Source organism: Rhamphochromis longiceps, linkage group LG19 (assembly GCF_057381845.1).
Source record: "Rhamphochromis longiceps isolate RC_006_pf linkage group LG19, R_longiceps_female_GT1.1, whole genome shotgun sequence".
NCBI classification, from domain to species: Eukaryota; Metazoa; Chordata; class Actinopteri; order Cichliformes; family Cichlidae; genus Rhamphochromis; species Rhamphochromis longiceps.
In genome coordinates, this window is record NC_140575.1 from 23,662,837 (window position 1) to 23,681,840 (window position 19,004).

At 41.9% G+C, this 19,004-nt stretch overlaps 3 protein-coding genes across 6 annotated transcripts; 1 reads left to right on the top strand and 2 right to left on the bottom strand.

Annotated features, from left to right (window-relative positions):
- Nucleotides 1–1,826: 1,826 nt before the first annotated feature.
- Nucleotides 1,827–10,472, top strand: gng7 (guanine nucleotide binding protein (G protein), gamma 7). 4 transcript variants are annotated; one of them, XM_085390804.1, is made up of 4 exons: nucleotides 1,827–1,961; nucleotides 4,582–4,711; nucleotides 5,544–5,659; nucleotides 5,911–10,472. In XM_085390804.1, the coding sequence occupies exons 3-4, from the start codon at nucleotides 5,579–5,581 to the stop codon at nucleotides 6,034–6,036; spliced, it is 207 nt and encodes a 68-aa protein (XP_085246930.1). In that variant the 5' UTR covers nucleotides 1,827–1,961; nucleotides 4,582–4,711; nucleotides 5,544–5,578; the 3' UTR covers nucleotides 6,037–10,472. The 4 variants fall into 4 exon arrangements, with proteins under 4 accessions (XP_085246930.1, XP_085246932.1, XP_085246933.1 ...); XM_085390806.1 differs by lacking the exon at nucleotides 1,827–1,961 and adding an exon at nucleotides 2,017–2,225; XM_085390807.1 differs by lacking the exon at nucleotides 1,827–1,961 and adding an exon at nucleotides 2,017–2,202.
- Nucleotides 10,473–11,612: 1,140 nt separating this feature from the next.
- LOC146646785 (growth arrest and DNA damage-inducible protein GADD45 beta-like) lies at nucleotides 11,613–14,066 on the bottom strand. The gene is made up of 4 exons (XM_085390803.1): nucleotides 13,863–14,066; nucleotides 13,156–13,257; nucleotides 12,822–13,038; nucleotides 11,613–12,635 (listed from the first exon to the last, which is right to left on the bottom strand). The coding sequence occupies exons 1-4, from the start codon at nucleotides 13,898–13,900 to the stop codon at nucleotides 12,531–12,533; spliced, it is 462 nt and encodes a 153-aa protein (XP_085246929.1). The 5' UTR covers nucleotides 13,901–14,066; the 3' UTR covers nucleotides 11,613–12,530.
- Nucleotides 14,067–14,516: 450 nt separating this feature from the next.
- On the bottom strand, nucleotides 14,517–18,781 carry LOC146646786 (interferon-induced protein 44-like). The gene is made up of 8 exons (XM_085391278.1): nucleotides 18,702–18,781; nucleotides 16,874–17,367; nucleotides 16,580–16,631; nucleotides 16,175–16,370; nucleotides 15,931–16,077; nucleotides 15,662–15,833; nucleotides 15,370–15,470; nucleotides 14,517–15,291 (listed from the first exon to the last, which is right to left on the bottom strand). Exons 2-8 carry the CDS (start codon nucleotides 17,352–17,354, stop codon nucleotides 15,034–15,036), a joined length of 1,407 nt encoding a protein of 468 aa, XP_085247404.1. The 5' UTR covers nucleotides 17,355–17,367; nucleotides 18,702–18,781; the 3' UTR covers nucleotides 14,517–15,033.
- Between the last annotated feature and the right edge of the window lie 223 nt (nucleotides 18,782–19,004).

Genomic DNA, 19,004 nt, shown 5'->3' on the forward strand with positions numbered 1-19,004 from the left:
CGGAGATGCGGCGACAGGCGGGTCTCCCATCCTGCTCCTGGGGTGGATTAAAAAACATGTCATTCCCCATGAAGGCCAGTGTGGCAACCCCTCTGCTGGGTCTTAATTAGACAATTATCGTGTCCGAATACACACATAAAAATGAAACACATGAGACACCCTGGGAAAGTCTGTGTTTCCGTTTGGGTCTAAGATTAGGCTGCAGGAGTACACGTGGCATACGACAAAAAAAGGTGTGGGTGGGTGGATGCCACCTGTCGGCCTGTGAACATCTTTAAGTGGTGACTCATGGGCTTCCACCGCGGATTTCTTAGAAAATGAAAAGTATTGCTTGAATCCAGTGTAACCTATGCTGCTTCCTCACACACAGGATGGAGAGGGAGGGAGGGAGGGAAGCACGGGGTCTGAAATGGAAGAGAGAAAAATGAAGAGGGAAGAGAGAGCCAGCAAAGGGAGAAAAGGGGGAGATGAGAAAGGTGAGGAAATGAAAGGGAAATGTATAGGCATCAGCATAATTTCACTGGTCTCTGGAAACGAGGCCAATGCGGTACTCTGTGTGAGATATAAATAGCTCTCCTGTGTTTATAATAAGCAGGAAGGAAATGGTTGCTATACAACCACTGAGACGTATATGCGCATCAAAACCAGAATATAGATCAGAATTTCCGTCTCCATCAGCACCACCAGGGTTTAAATGGACTAAAACAGAGAATTTTTGTGTAAAAATGAGATCCTGCACACATCAGACCTTTTCCCTCTTAACGCAGTGAAACCGGCTCATGTTCAGCCAACAATCACGGAGCAGATGCAGCGCTTTTTAGCTCTGTGTGGAGGAGTGGACTACAGCTTGGTGGAAACTGAGTTTGCGTGTTTGTGGGGCCTGCCAGGAATAGAAGGAGAGGCCCACACCTCTCTTGAGAAAGTCAGAACAGCAGATGGGTCAATGGCGCCATCACGTGGTAACACAACGCACCGGAGTCACGCAGTCGTTTTTACTGTAATGTAGGTACACAAATCCAGATGTGCATGCCACTATCTGTTATCTCGTGTCCTTGGGGAATACTGGTGGGAAATGAACAAGCCAGTGGTCTTTAAGAGGACACTATCTGTTGTCCGAACGTGTATTTATTATAGAAGTGGTGTGGGTCGTGCACTGCAGTCTTTATTTAACGCATTTGACATGACTTAAAGTATTTTCTACCACAAAGAGAAACACGGTCATTACCATTTCTGCAAACAAAACTAAAGTATAAAAAGTATTAAATTATTATTCATTTTATTTATGAAGTGAAAATAGTAATTCGGATTTTATGGCATTTCTTTATTTATCTGCAATCTGCAAACGGCAGAAAATTTACAGCAAATAAAAGGTCAGATTAGATTGGCCCAAAGTTCCTAGAAACTGAGATTTGGTCATCATTGTAAATATTATTATTATTATTATTATTATTATTATTATTATTATTATTATTATTATTATTATTATTATTATTATTATAACACTGAGAGGACGTAAAGAAATGCATTTTAACAACATTTCAATGGGGCTTCAGTTCGTGCAAGTGCCCATTCTACACTTTACAATACAGGAGTCACTAGGAGCAGCTGTCATTTTATACATGACTTGCATTATTTATTTATTTGTGAACGTATATCTGGCAAATCTAGTCTGCCATTTAAAATTCTGTTGTTTGGAGGATACTTTCCCAGGGTATATATAGCTATAGATCATTAAAAATGCTTCCTTGGGAGCCCCTTGCTAAATCTGCTGTCACCCCATCGGATCGAGGGAGGGAGAAGGAGAGAGGGAGGAAGAGAGCAGGAGGGGGGTAGAGGAGTGGACAGGCACTGGTAACGGAGGGGGAGGCGTTTGGCTCGGTGAAAACGGGGAGTGAACGCGCAGAGAGTGTGAGAAACCAGCGGATCTGGCCCTTTAAATCACCAATACAGCACATTCGGAGGTGAGTTTGGAGATATTTGGCTATTTTTCTCCCCGTGCATAATATTTGTAGCGCCTCTGTGTGCTGCTGCAGCCCCGCATTCTCGCAACTGAGGGCGGCTGCAGCGAAAAGGGGGCTCGTCAGTGTCACGAATCCGGATTTCCCCAGCCCTTTGCCGGCAGAGAGGGTGGGGAGGACCGGGGACAGGGTCAGTGGAAGATTTCCTTCAGCTCGGCTGGACTCTGAGGACGCACGAGCCACAGTAACATGATCTTATATGCCGAAGTAGGCCGTATCAATTTGCATAATAGCGGAATATAACGGCATGCGCTCCGGTCTTGTGCTCGTTGTCGCTGGATGGGTTTATATTTGCCGGAGCTTGCCTCCCTCAAAACATGTCACCACCCTGCTCCCACGGCTAACAATCAGGGCCTATTTGCAGACCCGGAGCGGTGTAGTCTGTTATTCACTGGGATAAATATATCTGGCTTTGATATGTGCACTGTGTTTGCGCTCCCGTGCGTATTCGTCTGTATGTTGGCTCTGTTGAGTCTATGCGTTTAAGTGTGTGTGGTACGTGGATAGCCACGGGAGAGAGGACATGCTGTTCTATCCATCAAAATGCCCGCATTGTGCTTTCACACGGTAGAGCAGCGAGCAGGCCCTATAGCAGAGGACATGGCTTCGTACTGTAGGCCCGATCAACGCTCAGGAGCTGCTTGGATCAATAAGGATTGATGCAGTTTTGCGCGTCTTGAGAGCCTCTGTGTGCTCGCTGGTTGAGGCCTGTCCAGCTCTGGTGGTGTTTATGTTGACCAGGCCGAATCAAATGATCAGCTTAGCGTATATGTTTTGCTTCTGCTAAGTAGAAAGGCGTTCAGTTTGGGGCAAGAAGGGAGAGATGTGGCTGTGTTGGGGGAGAATTTCGTCTGCTGTTTTTAAAGGCTTCTCTTCTCTCGGCACGGTATGCGCCATAGCAAAAAGTTTGAAAAATCAACAGGCTGAGGAAATTAAAGAACTAGGTTAGTAGTGTCTATGAAGTGATAAATGAGTCATTTAAGTATATCTGGTACTTTATTTTGTATGCAGCGGCTCTGCCAGTTGAAACCACCGTGGTTCACCCACTTGATAGAACAGAAAAAAGCACACATTTATGTTTCAAAGGAACAGCAGCTTATAACTAAAGAGGATGCAAGTGCTGCCTTGTCCTTTAATGTTAGCATGTTTGTGTCAAAGGCATGCATCAGCATGTGAACAATCCCTGCAATAAGTCTTATAGAGTTGAGTTTTTATTATATTCATATGCATATACTCTGCGCTTGGCTTCCAGTGATGCTGCACGCTGTGATTTAGGAGCATTCATTAAATCCTGACAGATAATGAGAAGCGTAGAATGTGTTGTGAGGGAACAGGTGTTTGTCTCTGTTTATTTGCACTTGTTATAGACACATCTGAGGGTTATCTGTTTACACAGCCATAACCAAGGGACTCACCCCCCATTGTTGGACAGAGGCCCATGTGTGTACATTATATTTTAGTTCTGGGGTCAGTATTGGGCACTTGTGGTTAAAGGGGAAAAAAGAAATCTAGTGCCAAGTAAGGCTAGGGTCAGTATTTCTGTCTCTTACAAGCAGTTCATTTAGGAAGATTCATGTGCCACAATTTGCCAAACATGATGCCTTTTTTTGCTATCTTCAGTTTCTATGAATATGTGTACTCCTAATTGAAATCAGTGCAACTCTCAAGTCCTGTGAGTGTCTAAAGGAAAGAAATGAAGATATGTTGTTCCTGAATTAGGATTTGGGTTCAAGATTCAAGATTAGGATTAAAAATTAGAATTTGGATAGAGGAAAATCGGCAAAAAGCCGCATAAGTCTGTTAATGCCAACGTGCAGGCAAAGGCAGAATGAGAATTTGTTCAGGTGTTACAGTGGTAATCTCTAGCTTCATTCACTCTCTCTCTCTCTCTCGCTCTCTCTCCCTCTCTTACACACAAACACACACACACACAGCTCTAATTACAGACATGAATCTCTGAAAGACTCCACAGCAGGAGTAATTAAAGCAGGACTCTCCTCCTTAGAGAGGGAGACAGACAGAGACACAGACTGAGAGACCCGGTGGTAACATGCTCGTTGTGATGTATTTGAGGTATGTGTTGTTCACATCTACAGAAGCAAGTTTCCTGCTGTGTTAATCTGAAGGTTTGTAGTGATTTAAAATGAGTTTGGGACCACCCCACCCTCCATATGACAGAATGTCCCACCACCCATTCAGAAAAGTGCTCTCACAGGTGCTTTGTGAAAGAAAAGGAGGTTGCGATGATGGATATGATAGTTAATGGATATGATGAGTATGACATTTTCTTGTGTTTGAAGTAGCAGCTGTGTCATGGTAATATTTTTTATTGCAGTTTTCATATTTGCAGTCGTTATCTCACCTTTAGTTTTTATTGCTTTGCTAACTCATTGCTAAAACAGTAAAACCTCTCTGTATGTGGAGATGTGGAAAAATTGAAACCTATTTGTAAAAGCAAACAGAAGCAAACATTTTGAAATGTGTATGACTACTGAACTGCCTGTTTATAACGTAGCTTTATCAGCAGGCAGCTCACTTGTTTGCCCATTCTTCTTTTACACAGAGACAAGCCAATGTAAGCTCAGCCGCCATCCAGCTCTGTAACTGTGACTGCCGTTCCTGCACTGCTCAGACCGCCTCCATCCATTCATATTAGTGTTCAGAGGGAGTCCTGTCTGCACACCATCAGCCAGGTAATACTCTGTTTGCTGTGGTCACTGTATCACGTTCCACATTCCTAGGCTGCTTAATCTGCAAAGTATCTTAAACTCGAATTTTCTTGTGAATTACCCAGTGGACTCAGGAGTCCCTGAGGCAGTGGAATGTGGAATGAATTTATTTGAATGTCTGGATCACAACATTCTCAATCCCAAAGATCTCACTGAGGTTTATTACAACAACCTAATGGTGTATTCCTATTTCAACATGTTGTTTGTGCAGTGTGTGAATTACATTCAGAAGACTAATATCAGATGCTGATGCGTATTAGCATCTTTAATATAAGGGCTTTTATTTAATTGCTTTTTTGTTAAACATCAAATTCATTTTTGGTTACATTGTCGTTACACTGTTGCTTTCAATCGTCATATTATGAATTAAAATGCTGCTATGTTTCACTCTAAATTTCTGCTGCACTACTATGTAGTCACCTCATGGTGGTGCTATAGCGCTCCAGCTGACGTTCCACACAATCCTCTTAACTGATTTAAATTTATGACCCATAACACTAAAAAGGGAATTTAAGCCATCATTTCATTTCTGATCTAATGGCAAAAAACCAAAAAATATTACACTCTTTGTTGTGCTTTGTTTATATTTGATCCTCTGCAGGCTTTCTTTTTTGTTTGCTTTTGTGCGATTCATTTAGCAGTGCTATAAAGGACAGTTTCAGGGAATAATCAGGGAATTATCTAGTACTTAAATTCACATCTCTATTAAGTATACATGAAATTAATGTTTCTTGGTCTCTGACAAATCTAGTGAAGTAAACCAAACACAACTCATTCTGTTTTTTCACTCCTTCAGTTTTCTCCTGTGTTGGTGTATTCTCATGGATCAGTATGTCTACCACTAATAATATCGCCCAGGCCAGGAAACTGGTGGAACAGCTGAGGATTGAGGCAGGGATTGAGCGCATTAAGGTAAAACAACCGTTTTCTGCTGTGTTAGCAAATGTGAGTGCGTAATTATTCATACACATTTAACTGCTCTCCCTCTCTACTCATTCTTGTTCCCCCTTTGCTGCTTCTTCCTTCATTTACCCTTACAACTTTATTTTTTCTTCTACCTCCAATGCCCTCATTTTAAATTTCGCACCTTCTTATCTATCCCCTTTTTTGCCTTCCCCCATGCCCTTCCTCCTTTTCTCTCCCTCCCCCCTCTGTCCGGTCAGGTGTCTAAAGCAGCAGCAGACCTGATGAGTTACTGTGAGCAGCACGCTCGTAGCGACCCTCTGCTGGTTGGTGTTCCCACCTCTGAAAACCCTTTCAAGGACAAGAAACCTTGCATCATCCTATAGCTGCTTCCTGCTTCTCCTACCCCTCTCACGCACACACACACAAACACACATTCTCACACACTCTTGCACATACATATACACACTAACACATAAACGTATACTTTTGCCATTTAACTAGATCCCCGCATTTACCAAGACACACCTTGGAGCAGCCATGTCTGATCTTACAGGGCTGTCGAGCATCCACACACACACAGAAACACACACGCTCCCAGAATCGCCACTCTGGAAAAGCGCCATACACCGGAGCAACAGCTAGGGGAAGGGTATGCTGCGCTCACAGTGGCTGAGATCAGTATATCACTGAGTATGATCCAAGGTGCTTTGGTATTATTCACATATGCTGGTGAATTAACTACAAGTTTCAGCTAAAATTGAAAAGGGATTTGGACATTAATGATCGATAGGAAATCAGCATTTTCTTTTTTTTTTGTTATCGTGAAATGAGGTGTTGGTTCAAAGATGGGTAGCTGTGCCATAGGCAGGCGGTGGGAGGATGCATGTGCAAAAAAACAGAATGAGTGGTAGGCGCTAGGCCAATTGTGCCAAACTGGACCTCGTGTCCCATTAAAAGTTCAATAAATGCTTCTTTTTCTGTGGGAGATTTTTTTTTTAAAAAGTATGAAAGCTTCATTCTTGGGTCATTTTGGAGCAACTGGCTAAAGCCTTTGCCTTTATCAGGCCATAGCATGTTCCCACCCAAACCTGTATCAACAGACCTTCTCTGCCTGTGGCCTCACAATGGCTGCCTGCAGCCTTTGGCCAAGCCTCCAGCTGTGCCAACCTGTACAAAAATTCCTTTCTAGATGCTGATCTGCTGTCACTGATTCCACTGCGGCTCATGATAGCCGCCACGGGCTGATGTCTAAGCTGATCCCAGATCTGCACCTATGAGAGCAAGCAGTGAACGGCTCTACACAGAACTCAAGCTATTAACCGCAGACGTTTACTGCATTTTTTCTTAAGAAATACTTGTTTGTGAACTCAATGTACGTTTTGGATATTTTGTTGAAGCATTACTTAACAGATAGGACAATATTTTACATTTTTTTAGATCGTTTTCTTTTCACGTAGGTGTTGCCCCTGGCGGATCAGGTTTGTTTTCCTGCTTGCATTAATGAAATAACAGGATATCTGGTTGTAAGCCAGGGGTAATACCTAACCAGATCTACTGTACATCAAGCCTCCCTGTGCTTTACCCCAAGAGAGGGCGAGGCCACAGAATGATCACATCAGAGAATCATTCTGTAAGGGACTGCGAGGCTGGAGGAGATGACCCAGACATAGAAAGTAAAAATGAAGGTGCCCTCTTCCCACCCTCTCAGCCCATATATATTTCGATTACTAGTTCTTGTAGGGTGAATAGAACGAAAATGAGAGGAGTGGGTAGTCTGAAAATAAGGAGTCACCTCTCTGTTCAAGGGGTTTACATCTTGTTTTAATGCTTTGCAATTATGGCTATTAATCAGATTACCTGCCTTCACCAGTCTAAAGGTCCCAGTTTCCCCAGCATAAGAGCTCACTCTGATGTTATCCCAGCTTGGTCACAGGCTGGATCAGTAGGAGCTGGCAGTCTCCTTTCTGTGTCCCTCCATCCTCGTCTCCTCCACAGCGCTCCTCCTGTCTGACAAACCAAACTTGATTGTAAAAACTGAAACATGAAGAAGAAAAAAATCAAGTTAATTAAGAGAAAAAAAAAACTAAGTGTATAAACTTTCTTTCAGACATGTGCAGAAGTGATAAGTTGAAGAGTAGCTGTTTTGGCTTTCTTTTTTTTCTTTTTCTTTTTTTTAAGTTCTCTTCTTTCTATGGAGTCCATGGAACCTGGTCAGTTGAGTATTACCCTGTACAGTGTTTGTAAGATACAAACTCAGAACACAGATTTCCCCTCTGTGGATGTTGGATTTTTTTAGTACTACTTATTCTGTCAATCAGGATCACGTCTGTCCTTTGCTTTTTCCTTTTTTACGTCAATCAGGTTTTAGAGGCCTGCGATAGCTGAGGTTGGTTTCGGCCACATATAAAACCGATGAGGATGAAGTAATGTACCGGAAACAAAAGCTGTGTTTGGTTTAGAGTCATGCCCCGTAACAAGATGAATCAACATCGGACCTCATTACGGTGGTGCAAAACCAACCTCCTGATCTGACCTTTAACACCAAAGCTGTCCTTGTTTTTTTTAGTTTTTGTTTTTTTGGGGGCAACAGGCATCTAGACCAACATGCAACACACACCTACATCCTGTGCTTTGGGTGCTTTTCAAGCTTGAATGATGTTTATCAGAGGTAAAAGGTTAATAGCTGTAAGGAGAATTGGTGAGAGAGGGGATCTTCCTTCCATCATATTTACACTTTAGCGTTTAGCCGAGGGTGGGATCATTTGGACATGGCTTATATCTGCTGACAGAGAGTCACAAGGGTTCGTCCTACTAGTTTTCTGCTTTCATGTCACTTAGGTCAGTGTGACCCAGCTGCTATACAGACTTTGGAGGTGGGTGGAAAGAGTTGTTTGCATCCACACGTGCTCATGCGTACCTGGGAATGTGTGGGGTTTAGACAAATCGGCATTAGAATAATTGTAATTGTTACCTTTAGCAATCTCAAACTGTGTGAAAGGGAAAAAAAGAGAATAAGCATATTTCCCAAAATGTCAAATGATTCCTTTAAAAATTCAGCTTTGTGATTAATTACCAGTTTAAATCGCTGCTTAGCATCTGTGTTTTTGCACTGTAGCCAATGGCTTATGATACAGACAAAGATAGAAGTATAGAGAGCAGGAGCTGGAGAAAGGCCATAGAGAGGGTGTGCAAGTGTGCGTGCGTGTGTGTGGGTGCTTGTGTTTGGTAGCTGAAAAGGGATGATTTGGCAGAGCAGTAGGTGGAGAGGAGAAAATAGAGGAGCGTGCAAGTGTGTGCTCGTGTGCATGGTCTGTGTGTGTTTGTGCGAGTGACACAGTGCGTAAGAACGAGCAGTGCCTCCAGTGCTGCAGTGTTAGACTGTAATGTTATAGTACTGCAGTCCTGCAGTTCTAGGTCAGGGTTAGTCTGACCAGAGGAAAGGTCATGTGATACCACAAGTCAGAACAACATATATGGCTTGCACTTCCTCCTTTTCTCACTTAATCAGTCTGCATATTTTGAAGAGTGAAAAGGGGGATTGTGTCACAGGCTAAAACTGATCAGGTGAAATGTGGCAAAACAAATAATTTCATTACCACTAACGTAAGCCTTGGATACGTAAAGGAACATGTTGACATTTGAGGAAATGTGTATATTTGCTTTCTCCTGCAGCTGGTTAGCTTACCTTAAAGACAAGAAACAGGGAGAAACTCCTCTGTTCACCTGCAAAAAAGCTCTTTTAAAGTTCTCAGTCAAGGTGTTATATGACTTTGATGTTTTGCCATTATCACAGTGAGCCATAGAGGTGCTGGTAGACAGGTTTTGTTGCTGCTAGCCTGGCTGTTTCAAGCTGTTTATCTTTATGCTAAGTTAAAGCAGGTAGCCCTAGAAGCAGATATGATGAAAGGGATGATTGAAGAGATTAATTAGGCTGATATAAATAAACGGTGCTCTTTTTTTTTTAAGGAACTACCTAAAGACATGTGATGGCATAGCAACAGTATTGGCTTAACTATACGTACTTATTTGGCCTGGGTTTGCTTATCAAGGACCTGAACTATTCTAAGATGAAAGAACTGATTCCCTGTCAGTTTACAGGAATGTGATAAACACTTTCGTTTCATTTCTTTGCAAGCTAAAGTGAAAGAGAATTCTTGCTGCAGAGGTTTAACACAAGGAAACATACATGCATAACTTACCATCAGACAAATGCACATACACACACACAACCACACGCACAGATGTCCTGGTATTGCCAAGCATATGCTTTTTTTCTTTTTTTTTTATTACTATCATTCCATCCATGGTTGGGCTTCAATCAGAGACACACAGCTTGGATTGCTGGTTTGTCTGATTGATTGGTTGTTAGTTTGCCTTATAGTGGTGTATATCATGTAAATGCTGGACTTGGAGGTGGGGGGCAGTCTTAAACAGTCTTAAAAGTGGAACACACGGCTCAAAGTGGAAATTTACTGGTGTTGTGCGCAAAAATGCAAGCCTCTCGAAATTCATTTCAAGCTTGGTGAGGAGAGCCGAGGCTCCTCCCTGTTGGACTTTCATATCAAGCTTCTCTGATTTGGCTCCGATCCCTTCCTGAGAATCATCTTTTGTGCTCTGATCTCCTGTGTATGCATACAGTATATGTATCTTTTTGCCTTGATTGACTATGAAGAAAATATATCTATTTTTTGTAACTGTTCTCTGATGTGCCATAACTCATGTTTTCTTGCACACTGTTAATATTTTGTGGATATTGCTGTTTAAAAAAGATGATATTGAGAAGTAGATAACATTAATAAAAAGATGATATAATAACAAACTTTTCCTGTATTGTTTTTTTTATTTTGTTTTGATGTTAACATCAGTGTATTTCAAGTTTACTGGGCAGATCACAAACATCAGATACAATACCAGTATGAGCCTCGCAGAGCTGCTGGTATAGCTGCAGAATATTAGTGTTTTTGATTATTATCTGCAGTTTATTGGTTTAAAAATGCAACTGCAATTTAAACTGCACTTGCAGAAACATGCTCTCTGGCCTACTTGGTATACGATGTGCAGCGCATGATGCATGTAAGAGAATGCATCAAACAGAGTAAACAAAGAGCAGAGCTAGGTAAAAGTCTCCCAGTTTGGTCATTTCACAGGAATTCCATTGTTGTAGCCGTCTCAGGCCTTCACTGTGCCCTTTGGAGTGTGCTTTCAACCGTTACAAGCTTGTCTCCAAGTTTCAAACCATACTTCCCATGACCCTTCTGCAAGTCACAGCCAATCGGATTTAGGCTGGATGAGCCACGGCCTTTGAGAAGACACTCCCCTCACCAGTCACTACCCTGTGTGATTGTAAACAAGTGTGAGGTCCATGTGCCTCAATATGTTCCTCTCTCCTCTAGCAGCAGACAGGGCTGTGAACAGCCATGTGAGAGCAGAGGGTGGAATAGATTGCAAAGCAGAGGGAAGATCCTGAGATTAAGCAGAGATAATAGAGGGATCAGAGGCTTCACCCACACACACGCACAAACACACATTATGTTATTTGCATGCAACATTGTTGCAGGGCTTTAGCTGCAATATATAATGCAAAACGTACATTTTTAAAAGATTCTTGTTATGCATGTATGGAATCTGGCTAGGGAATAAATAAAAACACTTGACACGCAGGTAATGCGTCTTTCCTGTAATGCTTCATTACTTCCTGACTTGTAGGGACAGTAGGTCTGCATGAGCTTGTTATGCTTGTTTTAGTGAGTTTCTGTCCCCACCCCAGTTTCATTCTCACTGACTTATGCTCACGACAATAGAAGGGGCTGGCAATGACAAAGACTTTGCCCTAAGTGTGCATGCATTTTCCATGACTTCAGCCCGAATGTAAACTGTAGTTGCGTGACTCAGCAGGTTCCATGACGCACACATGGCTTTTGTTTTGAAATCTGAGCAGAAGCCCCAGGAACAAGAAGAATTTATGAATAAAATAATTTATTTACTTAGATAACAGAGCACAAAATAGATTACAAATAACTACAAAAAAACAATACAATCAATAAATTAACAGTGTAGCCACTTTACATTAGTTATTTATCAGAAAGGCAGCACTCTTGAAGGCACAAAGAAGTTGATATTTTTACAATACATTTAAAGCTGATCTGTCCGGATCAGACAGCACAGGCGTTCTGCATCATTGGGAATTTCGGATCCTGCCTAAATTTTTTCATCCTCGGAGTCTCTTTACATTGTTTTTTCTTTTGTTTCTTCTGGTGTCAATAGGTCCTGTGTGTCTTTAACATTATTTCCATTTCAGTTTCCATGGTGACAATTCCCCAGCAGCTTTCAGCTGCTCATTTTAAGAATGCACACCCAGTCTTTTCTACAGAAAAATACAAGTATTGTAAATGCATACCACACATAGACATACCACACATACAAACACACACCTCTCCTCTCCTTTTCTGGGACTCTCCCAGGAATGTCTGGTACAGTTTCAGCACTGCAACATTCCTGTCCAGTCAAACAAACAAGACTTCCAGGTATAAGATGGGTGTGGATGTGTTCCTTTCAAAACTACTACTCCTCTTAATGTTTACTATGTCACACCCCATAGACATTGTGAGCACCCAGAGAGCAACACAAAACAGATTGTGTTTTGATGGCATTGTAAAAACATTGTGACTTTTCTCTCTGTATCTTTTGCACAAGTACAGATTCTAGAAACCAGTGTCCAGTCCAGCTGTTTCACTAGTCTTTGAGTGGGAGTCCATGGTTTTGCTGGTCATTAAGGATAGTGGACTGGAGCGGCTACACTCCAGGTCATCCCTGCTTGAGCATAAAGATCCTTCAGTGTATCAGTATCTGGCCACAAAAGTTCCTGTATGCAGACCCTTCAGCGTTCCTGCAGGACTAGTTCAGGCACCCACTGGTCAAGGCGCCGACTCTCCTGGCAGTAGGTCCCCACTTCCTGCAGTCTGCAGTGCTCTGCCTGAGGATTCTGTGTGGGAGAAAAAAAGAATCATGTCCAGCGTTCAATTTGAATTGAACCTGCAAAGTAAGAGTAAAAATCACAAGGCGATGAGAAAGAAAAGGTGCAATATCTTAGCTGAAAATTGTGCATGAAAAAGATCACCATCTGCCTTTCAGTTACATAAGAGGTAGCCACTATGCTGAGTCAACACACCGTAACCAGCATGCAGTGAAGGTCTCTGTGCTCTTCCTGGTTCCTGTTGGCATCCACAGCTCCCAGCAGCCGCTGGAGTCGCTGAAACCCAGAGACTCGCAAGATGGTGATGCCGCTGTCGCAGCAGAAGGACTGTAGCAACGTGAAGTGGATCTGCAGCGCCACATCGTTTTCATCGTCGGCTGCCAGCACGCATAGCACCACGCTGTCTGGATCTCTGAGGGGGAAGAGAAAAGAAGAAAAATGAGGAAAAAACTGAATTCACATGTCTGGGGGTGATCAGTTTGGGCAATGAGAAGAGAAGCACAAACCAAAATTAATACTTTCAACTCACACATTAAGAAGCTTGGCTGATTCATAAATGCCAACAGTGAGACAGCCTTGTTTCTGAGCAGTTACCAGCAACTCCTCCAGAGCCAGACCTACAGACTGCATCCTAAGGGATAAGGACAGGACAGTTAGCCTTTTGTATTCTGCAATATGACAAAACATTAGTGGTATTAAATATATGCAGCACTGCTTCAAAAATCCCCCCTCTTCCATATTAATTGAATTAAAAGTCGTTAGAACACTGAAATACACGCTCAGATCAGTTTCATTATCAGTTTCATGCATGGGGATGATTGTGGTGATATAAAACAAGCCATAAATGCGCATTTTACAGTTTCAAGGAATTTCGCTGCATGTTGTGCAACGTGCATGCGTAGTAGTGTGTATGCCAGTACAAAGATATTAATACTGAGGTCTTATGACTCATAATAATTCATGCATAATCTCTGGATTTTGGCTTTTATGCGGGTGTCAAACTTTGACAGCACAGAAAAGATTGTAACATTTTATGCACCCAGATGTTAAATAACAGAAAGTCTCTGCGTTCCAGTCTCAAATCAAAGCTTTCCAAAAAGCACTTTAATTACATCAGCCTAAGCAATCCACACAACGGAGGGGTCAAAGGACGATCAACATACCCTTCCAGCACATGATCACGCACATGCACATGCTGAACCAACATAAAAATAGAGCTGAAGCAAGAAATCTTACTTGTTCTCGATGGAAGCAAAGCTTTCTTCGGGAATCATGATTGCAAATTAAAAACCGATCCCACTGCGTAAATGCGTGACAACTGCCGGTGTACCAAAGTTATGCCAGTCTCTTCTGCGTTTGTTGTTGGCAACGTTGCGTCACAGTTTTATAGTGAAGCTGGAAGGTGGGCGGCACCGAAACTAGGCGAGTTTTGCAATTGGCTCAAAGGAAAACCAACATATTTTCTTGTCATGTGGCCTCGTGGGTTTGTATGGTTACAGTGAGTGATGACTTTACGGGACAAAAGTACACTTGTCATTCTGACATAACTGATATTGTGCATAAACAAATACATGCATCTGTTCAAGTGAAATGGTCCAACTAGCTCCCGTGTTGGACTATGAGATAAAATTGTGTAATAAGAGATCACCTTTTCATAACAACGTCTTTACAGGACTGATGTGATTATGTAATTATGACTGACATCTAGTGGCTGAATGAAGGTGGAACGTCTATGTAACCCTCCTACTACTGAAAGACTGCAGTCATGCATATAAAGCAAGCAAGCAATTCGTGGAACTATATCATCAGTAAAAATGGACCTAGAGTCAAATTTGCAATATGTAACAAACTGAAATAAAGCATATGATAAAGCACATTGACTTTCTCTGTTTTCCTTTATTTTTATTTTTTTACACAATAAGAGCAGGACAAGGATGAATATATTTGCAAATTAATATTTTCAGAATATCCAAGTTAATTAAAATAAAAGAAGTGCACACAACAGACTCTGCTTCTAAGGATCTGAAACTCAAGTTGACTTAAGGGTCTACCTCAAAGCTGATCAGGACCCATGATTGGATCACGTGGCATCTGTTAATGACTTTAATTAAGCTCAATGATTTTAGCTTCAGAGCGCAAAAATATAGCACTTTGATCCAGTGGCTTTTAGTTGAGAGAAAGCAGCATGCAACGTGCTGGCACATCTTTGCAGACATGAAATGAACAGTGAATATTTATAAATGTTTTTACTGTTTCACTCATGAAACAAATATAGTTTCAGTTTGCCCACAATACAAGGGTTTTACTTTAAGATCATTTGTTGCAACCCTCTTGGAGAACCTAATTAATTGATCATTTTGAAAAGGTCTGAATTGAAATGGTTTGGGATGCTTATATGTTTTGGATTTCAAATAATCTGATGTTCTTTGTGTTCTTGATAATCAGGGCGGGAAATATCACTGGATCTGTAAAGCTCCATCTGATCATTCCCTTCCTGAATTTCAGCCTGGTTCTCAAAAAAGCTGTCTGCAAAGTTCAGCATGTGCTGCACAGCACCAAACAGTAGAGTGTCAGTGTCCTGGTCCAGGTCCAGCTCCTCACTGTAGTTCTTCACCGGCAGTATACAGGATAACGGGATGCCCAGAGCCTCACTCAGCTCACGCGCCTGATTACACAGATTAAATGAGCATTATTGTCATGTCAAATTTTGACCTGCTACTGTAAATGCATCTAAAAACATCACCTTCTTCTGGATGTAAAAACTGCGATAAACATTCTTCAAGTCTTCCGCCACCAGTGGACAGGCCTCGTCTACTTTAGTCATCAGCAACAGCTGAGGAATTCCTTTGAGGGACCGGAAATACAAATCATGACTGAAACAGTTTACTGACACCAAGAAAAGGTTTACCCTTTGTTGTATTTCCCTAATATAGCCTTACATATTTACATATACATAAAACTGCCTGCTGCACGTGCTGTTTTCAATGTTTTCTAAAAAAAAAAAAAAAAAAAAAATCAAAAGATTTTCTGCTGACCCAGCTGATTAGTCTTTCTCCGGATGGCACAAAGTTTTTCCAGCATTTTCTGGCTGAGAATAGAGACCTTGCAGGTGTCGACCACATAAACCACACAGTGAATCCTGTCACTCAGAGTCACATGCTTCTGATAGCCAGGAGCATCTGTTAGGATAGGGCCAGATGTGCTAAACTGAAGTACAAAAAAACATAGTTGTTACTTATCAATCAGCTGCCTACGTTTTTTGTATTTAATCATTTACTATTTAATCAGTTAACATGAAATGCACCTGGTAGCGATCCTTGATGTGACCTTTATAGATGTTGACCAAGTCCTCAATGTCCAAACCACCCTTTTCCTCCAGCCCCATTGTGTCACAGAGGATCAGTGGGACGACGCAACCACCTTTCCCTGCCTTGATGGTGTAAGTGCGAAACTACAGAAAAGATAGAAAATGTCATTTAATGGGAAAACACTGTACATTACAGGTAGAGCATGCAGATTCAGTTATACAAAAAGTCCTGTGCCAGTACCTGAGTGGTCACACTCTCCCCCGCTGTGCCAGCGATGGCCTGGGAAGTCATGTTGCCTCGAAATGCTGAGTTGATGGAGTTAAAGAAGCTGGACTTGCCTGCTCCAATCGGGCCTACCAACAACACACGGGCTTGGTGTACTGTTTTGATGTCAGGCTTATAGTTCAGGATGGCCTTCATCAATTGCTGTTTTTGTCTAGAAGAAAGAAAATGTACCCACACCACCCAGAGTGCAAGCACAAAAAGTTTACATGATGACAAGCTAAAAAAGATATGACATAACCTTATACTGATGATGAACATATGATGAACAATTTAGTTTTTCTTAGAATTACAAAATCCAAACATAAATTTATATATTTTACACAAACACCACCAATAACTGTGCTGCAGGTTTCTACATACTCAGCTGTCCATTTGATGTTCCTCCAGGGCTTGGGCAAGAGATCTTCTAGGTCTATAAGTGAAAAATCGATTAATAAGAACAGGATCACTTTTTAATCATATCAATATTAATTCTCTAAAAAGTGCACAGTAAAATTACAAGCCTTGGTTTAAGCATAAGCTCATGAGTGCACGAGGCCATTTCTGCAAGTAGATGAGCACGTTTCTTAATGGTCATGAAATGTCTGTTTTGAAAGTATAACCATGGGAGACATCTTTTTAATTCTATAAAACTCAGGGATTACTTTTACACACCTTCAACTCGATACACCTCAAACTCTGTCAGTGTCAAGTCATTTCCATGCATATCTGCAGCCTGAAAGTTGAAGCCTGTGCCTGGATTTGACTGCACTTCAGGTTTGTCATCATGCAAGAAAACCAGAGCACCGTAATTTGGACCGGTGCCTCCATCAGTGAAAGCACACTGCCCGATGATAGCTGCTACCCTCAGTGGTTTGTTTCTCTCAGCACTGATACTGTAGAGAAATGTCTTCTCATCATTGACACCCTCTCCACCTTGAGTGTAATCTTTGGAGGTGTAGGCTCCATAGATGAACCCAGCAGCATTGTAGGCTACAATAACGGTGGGCCCTTGATTGTCACAGTGTCTGTGGAAGACATTAGCAGTGAACCCATGGATGCTGGCTTTGTGGAGCAGATGGAGTTTGACACGACCGAAAAGAGAGAGGAGCTGCTTCTCCTGATCCTTAGACAAGGCGGATTTCATTGCTGCCATGATGGGAAATCACCTGATGATGTAGACAGATCAGATCAAGTTTAACAAGTTATCTCAGAAAACCACAACTGCACATGCATCCTGTGACCATTTATATAATATGTTATTAAGGGTTTTTTGTTTTTTTTAAATAAAATGTCATGTAAACCTGCAAGTGAATCATCCCACTCCCACCTTACTGAAAACTCTTTTGCTTGTGAAACACTTTCTTTTTGAAGGGCACGTTTGCTGTCTTTCATTAAAACATGTAAAATACAATCACCACCAGTCCACATAGCAAAATTGGTATGGCCCAGATCTGGCCCACACAGTGTGCTTATACATGGCCCACATGCTACAAAGAATGACGGGCCTTTGGTGGCCCAGATCTGGTTTGCCAGATGTGGTCCACACAAAGCCAGTTGCAGACACACTGGTGGTCCTGTGCTGGCCCAGAGCAGTTTCAGCTCTGGCCCCAGATGTCAGCCTAATGTGTAGCTTAATTAAGACGAGTAAACTGTCTGTCACTAGGTTCTGGATAAAGTGTACACTGACAAACCTGTCAAACTTGCATTTGAAACGTTGGTTACCATAGCAGTATAATATTGCAACATGGCATTTGTGTCTTCTAACTAAAATAGGAAAATAGGAACATAAATAGTGTCATCATTGCCAGACCTGGCCCACATCTGGTTGACATACACCAAGCTATGACACTGGTCAGTCAGAAGTGCCAGCTTACTTTAAAGTAACGCTCTGAGAATTTGGGGTTTTATTTATCTGACTTCACTTTTCCTAGTTTTCATATTTGCAGTCAGGAGAAAATATGTTAATTTACAGCTACCAATTTTATGGTAAATGGTAAATGGCCTGTATTTATATAGCGCTTTACTAGTCCCTAAGGACCCCAAAGCGCTTTACATATCCAGTCATCCACCCATTCACACACACATTCACACACTGGTGATGGCAAGCTACATTGTAGCCACAGCCACCCTGGGGCGCACTGACAGAGGCGAGGCTGCCGGACACTGGCGCCACCGGGCCCTCTGACCACCACCAGTAGGCAACGGGTGAAGTGTCTTGCCCAAGGACACAACGACCGAGACTGTCCAAGCCGGGGCTCGAACCGGCAACCTTCCGATTACAAGGCGACCTCCCAACTCTTGAGCCACGATCGCCCCAGGATCGAAAACATTTCATGTTTGATTCTCAAACAAGAAATATAATGGCAGAAACATTTTCTCAGACAAAGAGAAACTGAAAGTAAAACCACCTTCAAGAAACCCGCTGAAGTGATAAAATTCATACTTGCAGCAGAAAGATGCACACTGTGGATGAAGTTAGATGTTATCAAAACAAACTCACCTTCAGAAGACAAACTGATGCAGGAAAAATACAGTCTGTGGCACGCCGCAGTGGTTTAATGTGTTGTGGAGGTTCAAACAGGAATGAAAGTAAAAATAAACCTGTTTTCTTTGTCCCTGTTGTGATTGGTCACATTGTAAAGGCTGTAAAATGAGTGCAACCAATAAGACTTGACATGAAACATGATTCTTCTGTGATACTGAGTTTTGCAGTTCAGTCTAAAAGCTATAAAAGCGTCTTTGATGATACACCGAAAGAAATACAGTTATGAGGAATATACAGTATAATGAGCCTTATGAATAA

What these genes read in the sequence shown, in the direction of transcription:
- gng7 (XM_085390804.1), top strand. Translation starts at nt 5,579, where the DNA reads ATGTCTACCACTAATAATATCGCCCAGGCCAGGAAACTGGTGGAACAG. An exon ending in CAGGGATTGAGCGCATTAAG is followed by an intron (nt 5,660 to 5,910) that starts GTAAAACAACCG and finishes CTGTCCGGTCAG; the next exon opens with GTGTCTAAAGCAGCAGCAGA.
- LOC146646785 (XM_085390803.1), bottom strand. Translation starts at nt 13,900, where the DNA reads ATGATTCCCGAAGAAAGCTTTGCTTCCATCGAGAACAA. An exon ending in TTTGCTTCCATCGAGAACAA is followed by an intron (nt 13,258 to 13,862) that starts GTAAGATTTCTT and finishes CTTATCCCTTAG; the next exon opens with GATGCAGTCTGTAGGTCTGG. An exon ending in TCAGCCAAGCTTCTTAATGT is followed by an intron (nt 13,039 to 13,155) that starts GTGAGTTGAAAG and finishes CTTCCCCCTCAG; the next exon opens with AGATCCAGACAGCGTGGTGC.
- LOC146646786 (XM_085391278.1), bottom strand. Translation starts at nt 17,354, where the DNA reads ATGGCAGCAATGAAATCCGCCTTGTCTAAGGATCAGGAGAAGCAGCTC. An exon ending in GGGAGAGTGTGACCACTCAG is followed by an intron (nt 16,078 to 16,174) that starts GTACTGGCACAG and finishes TCTTTTCTGTAG; the next exon opens with TTTCGCACTTACACCATCAA. An exon ending in GAGAAAGACTAATCAGCTGG is followed by an intron (nt 15,471 to 15,661) that starts GTCAGCAGAAAA and finishes GGTCCCTCAAAG; the next exon opens with GAATTCCTCAGCTGTTGCTG.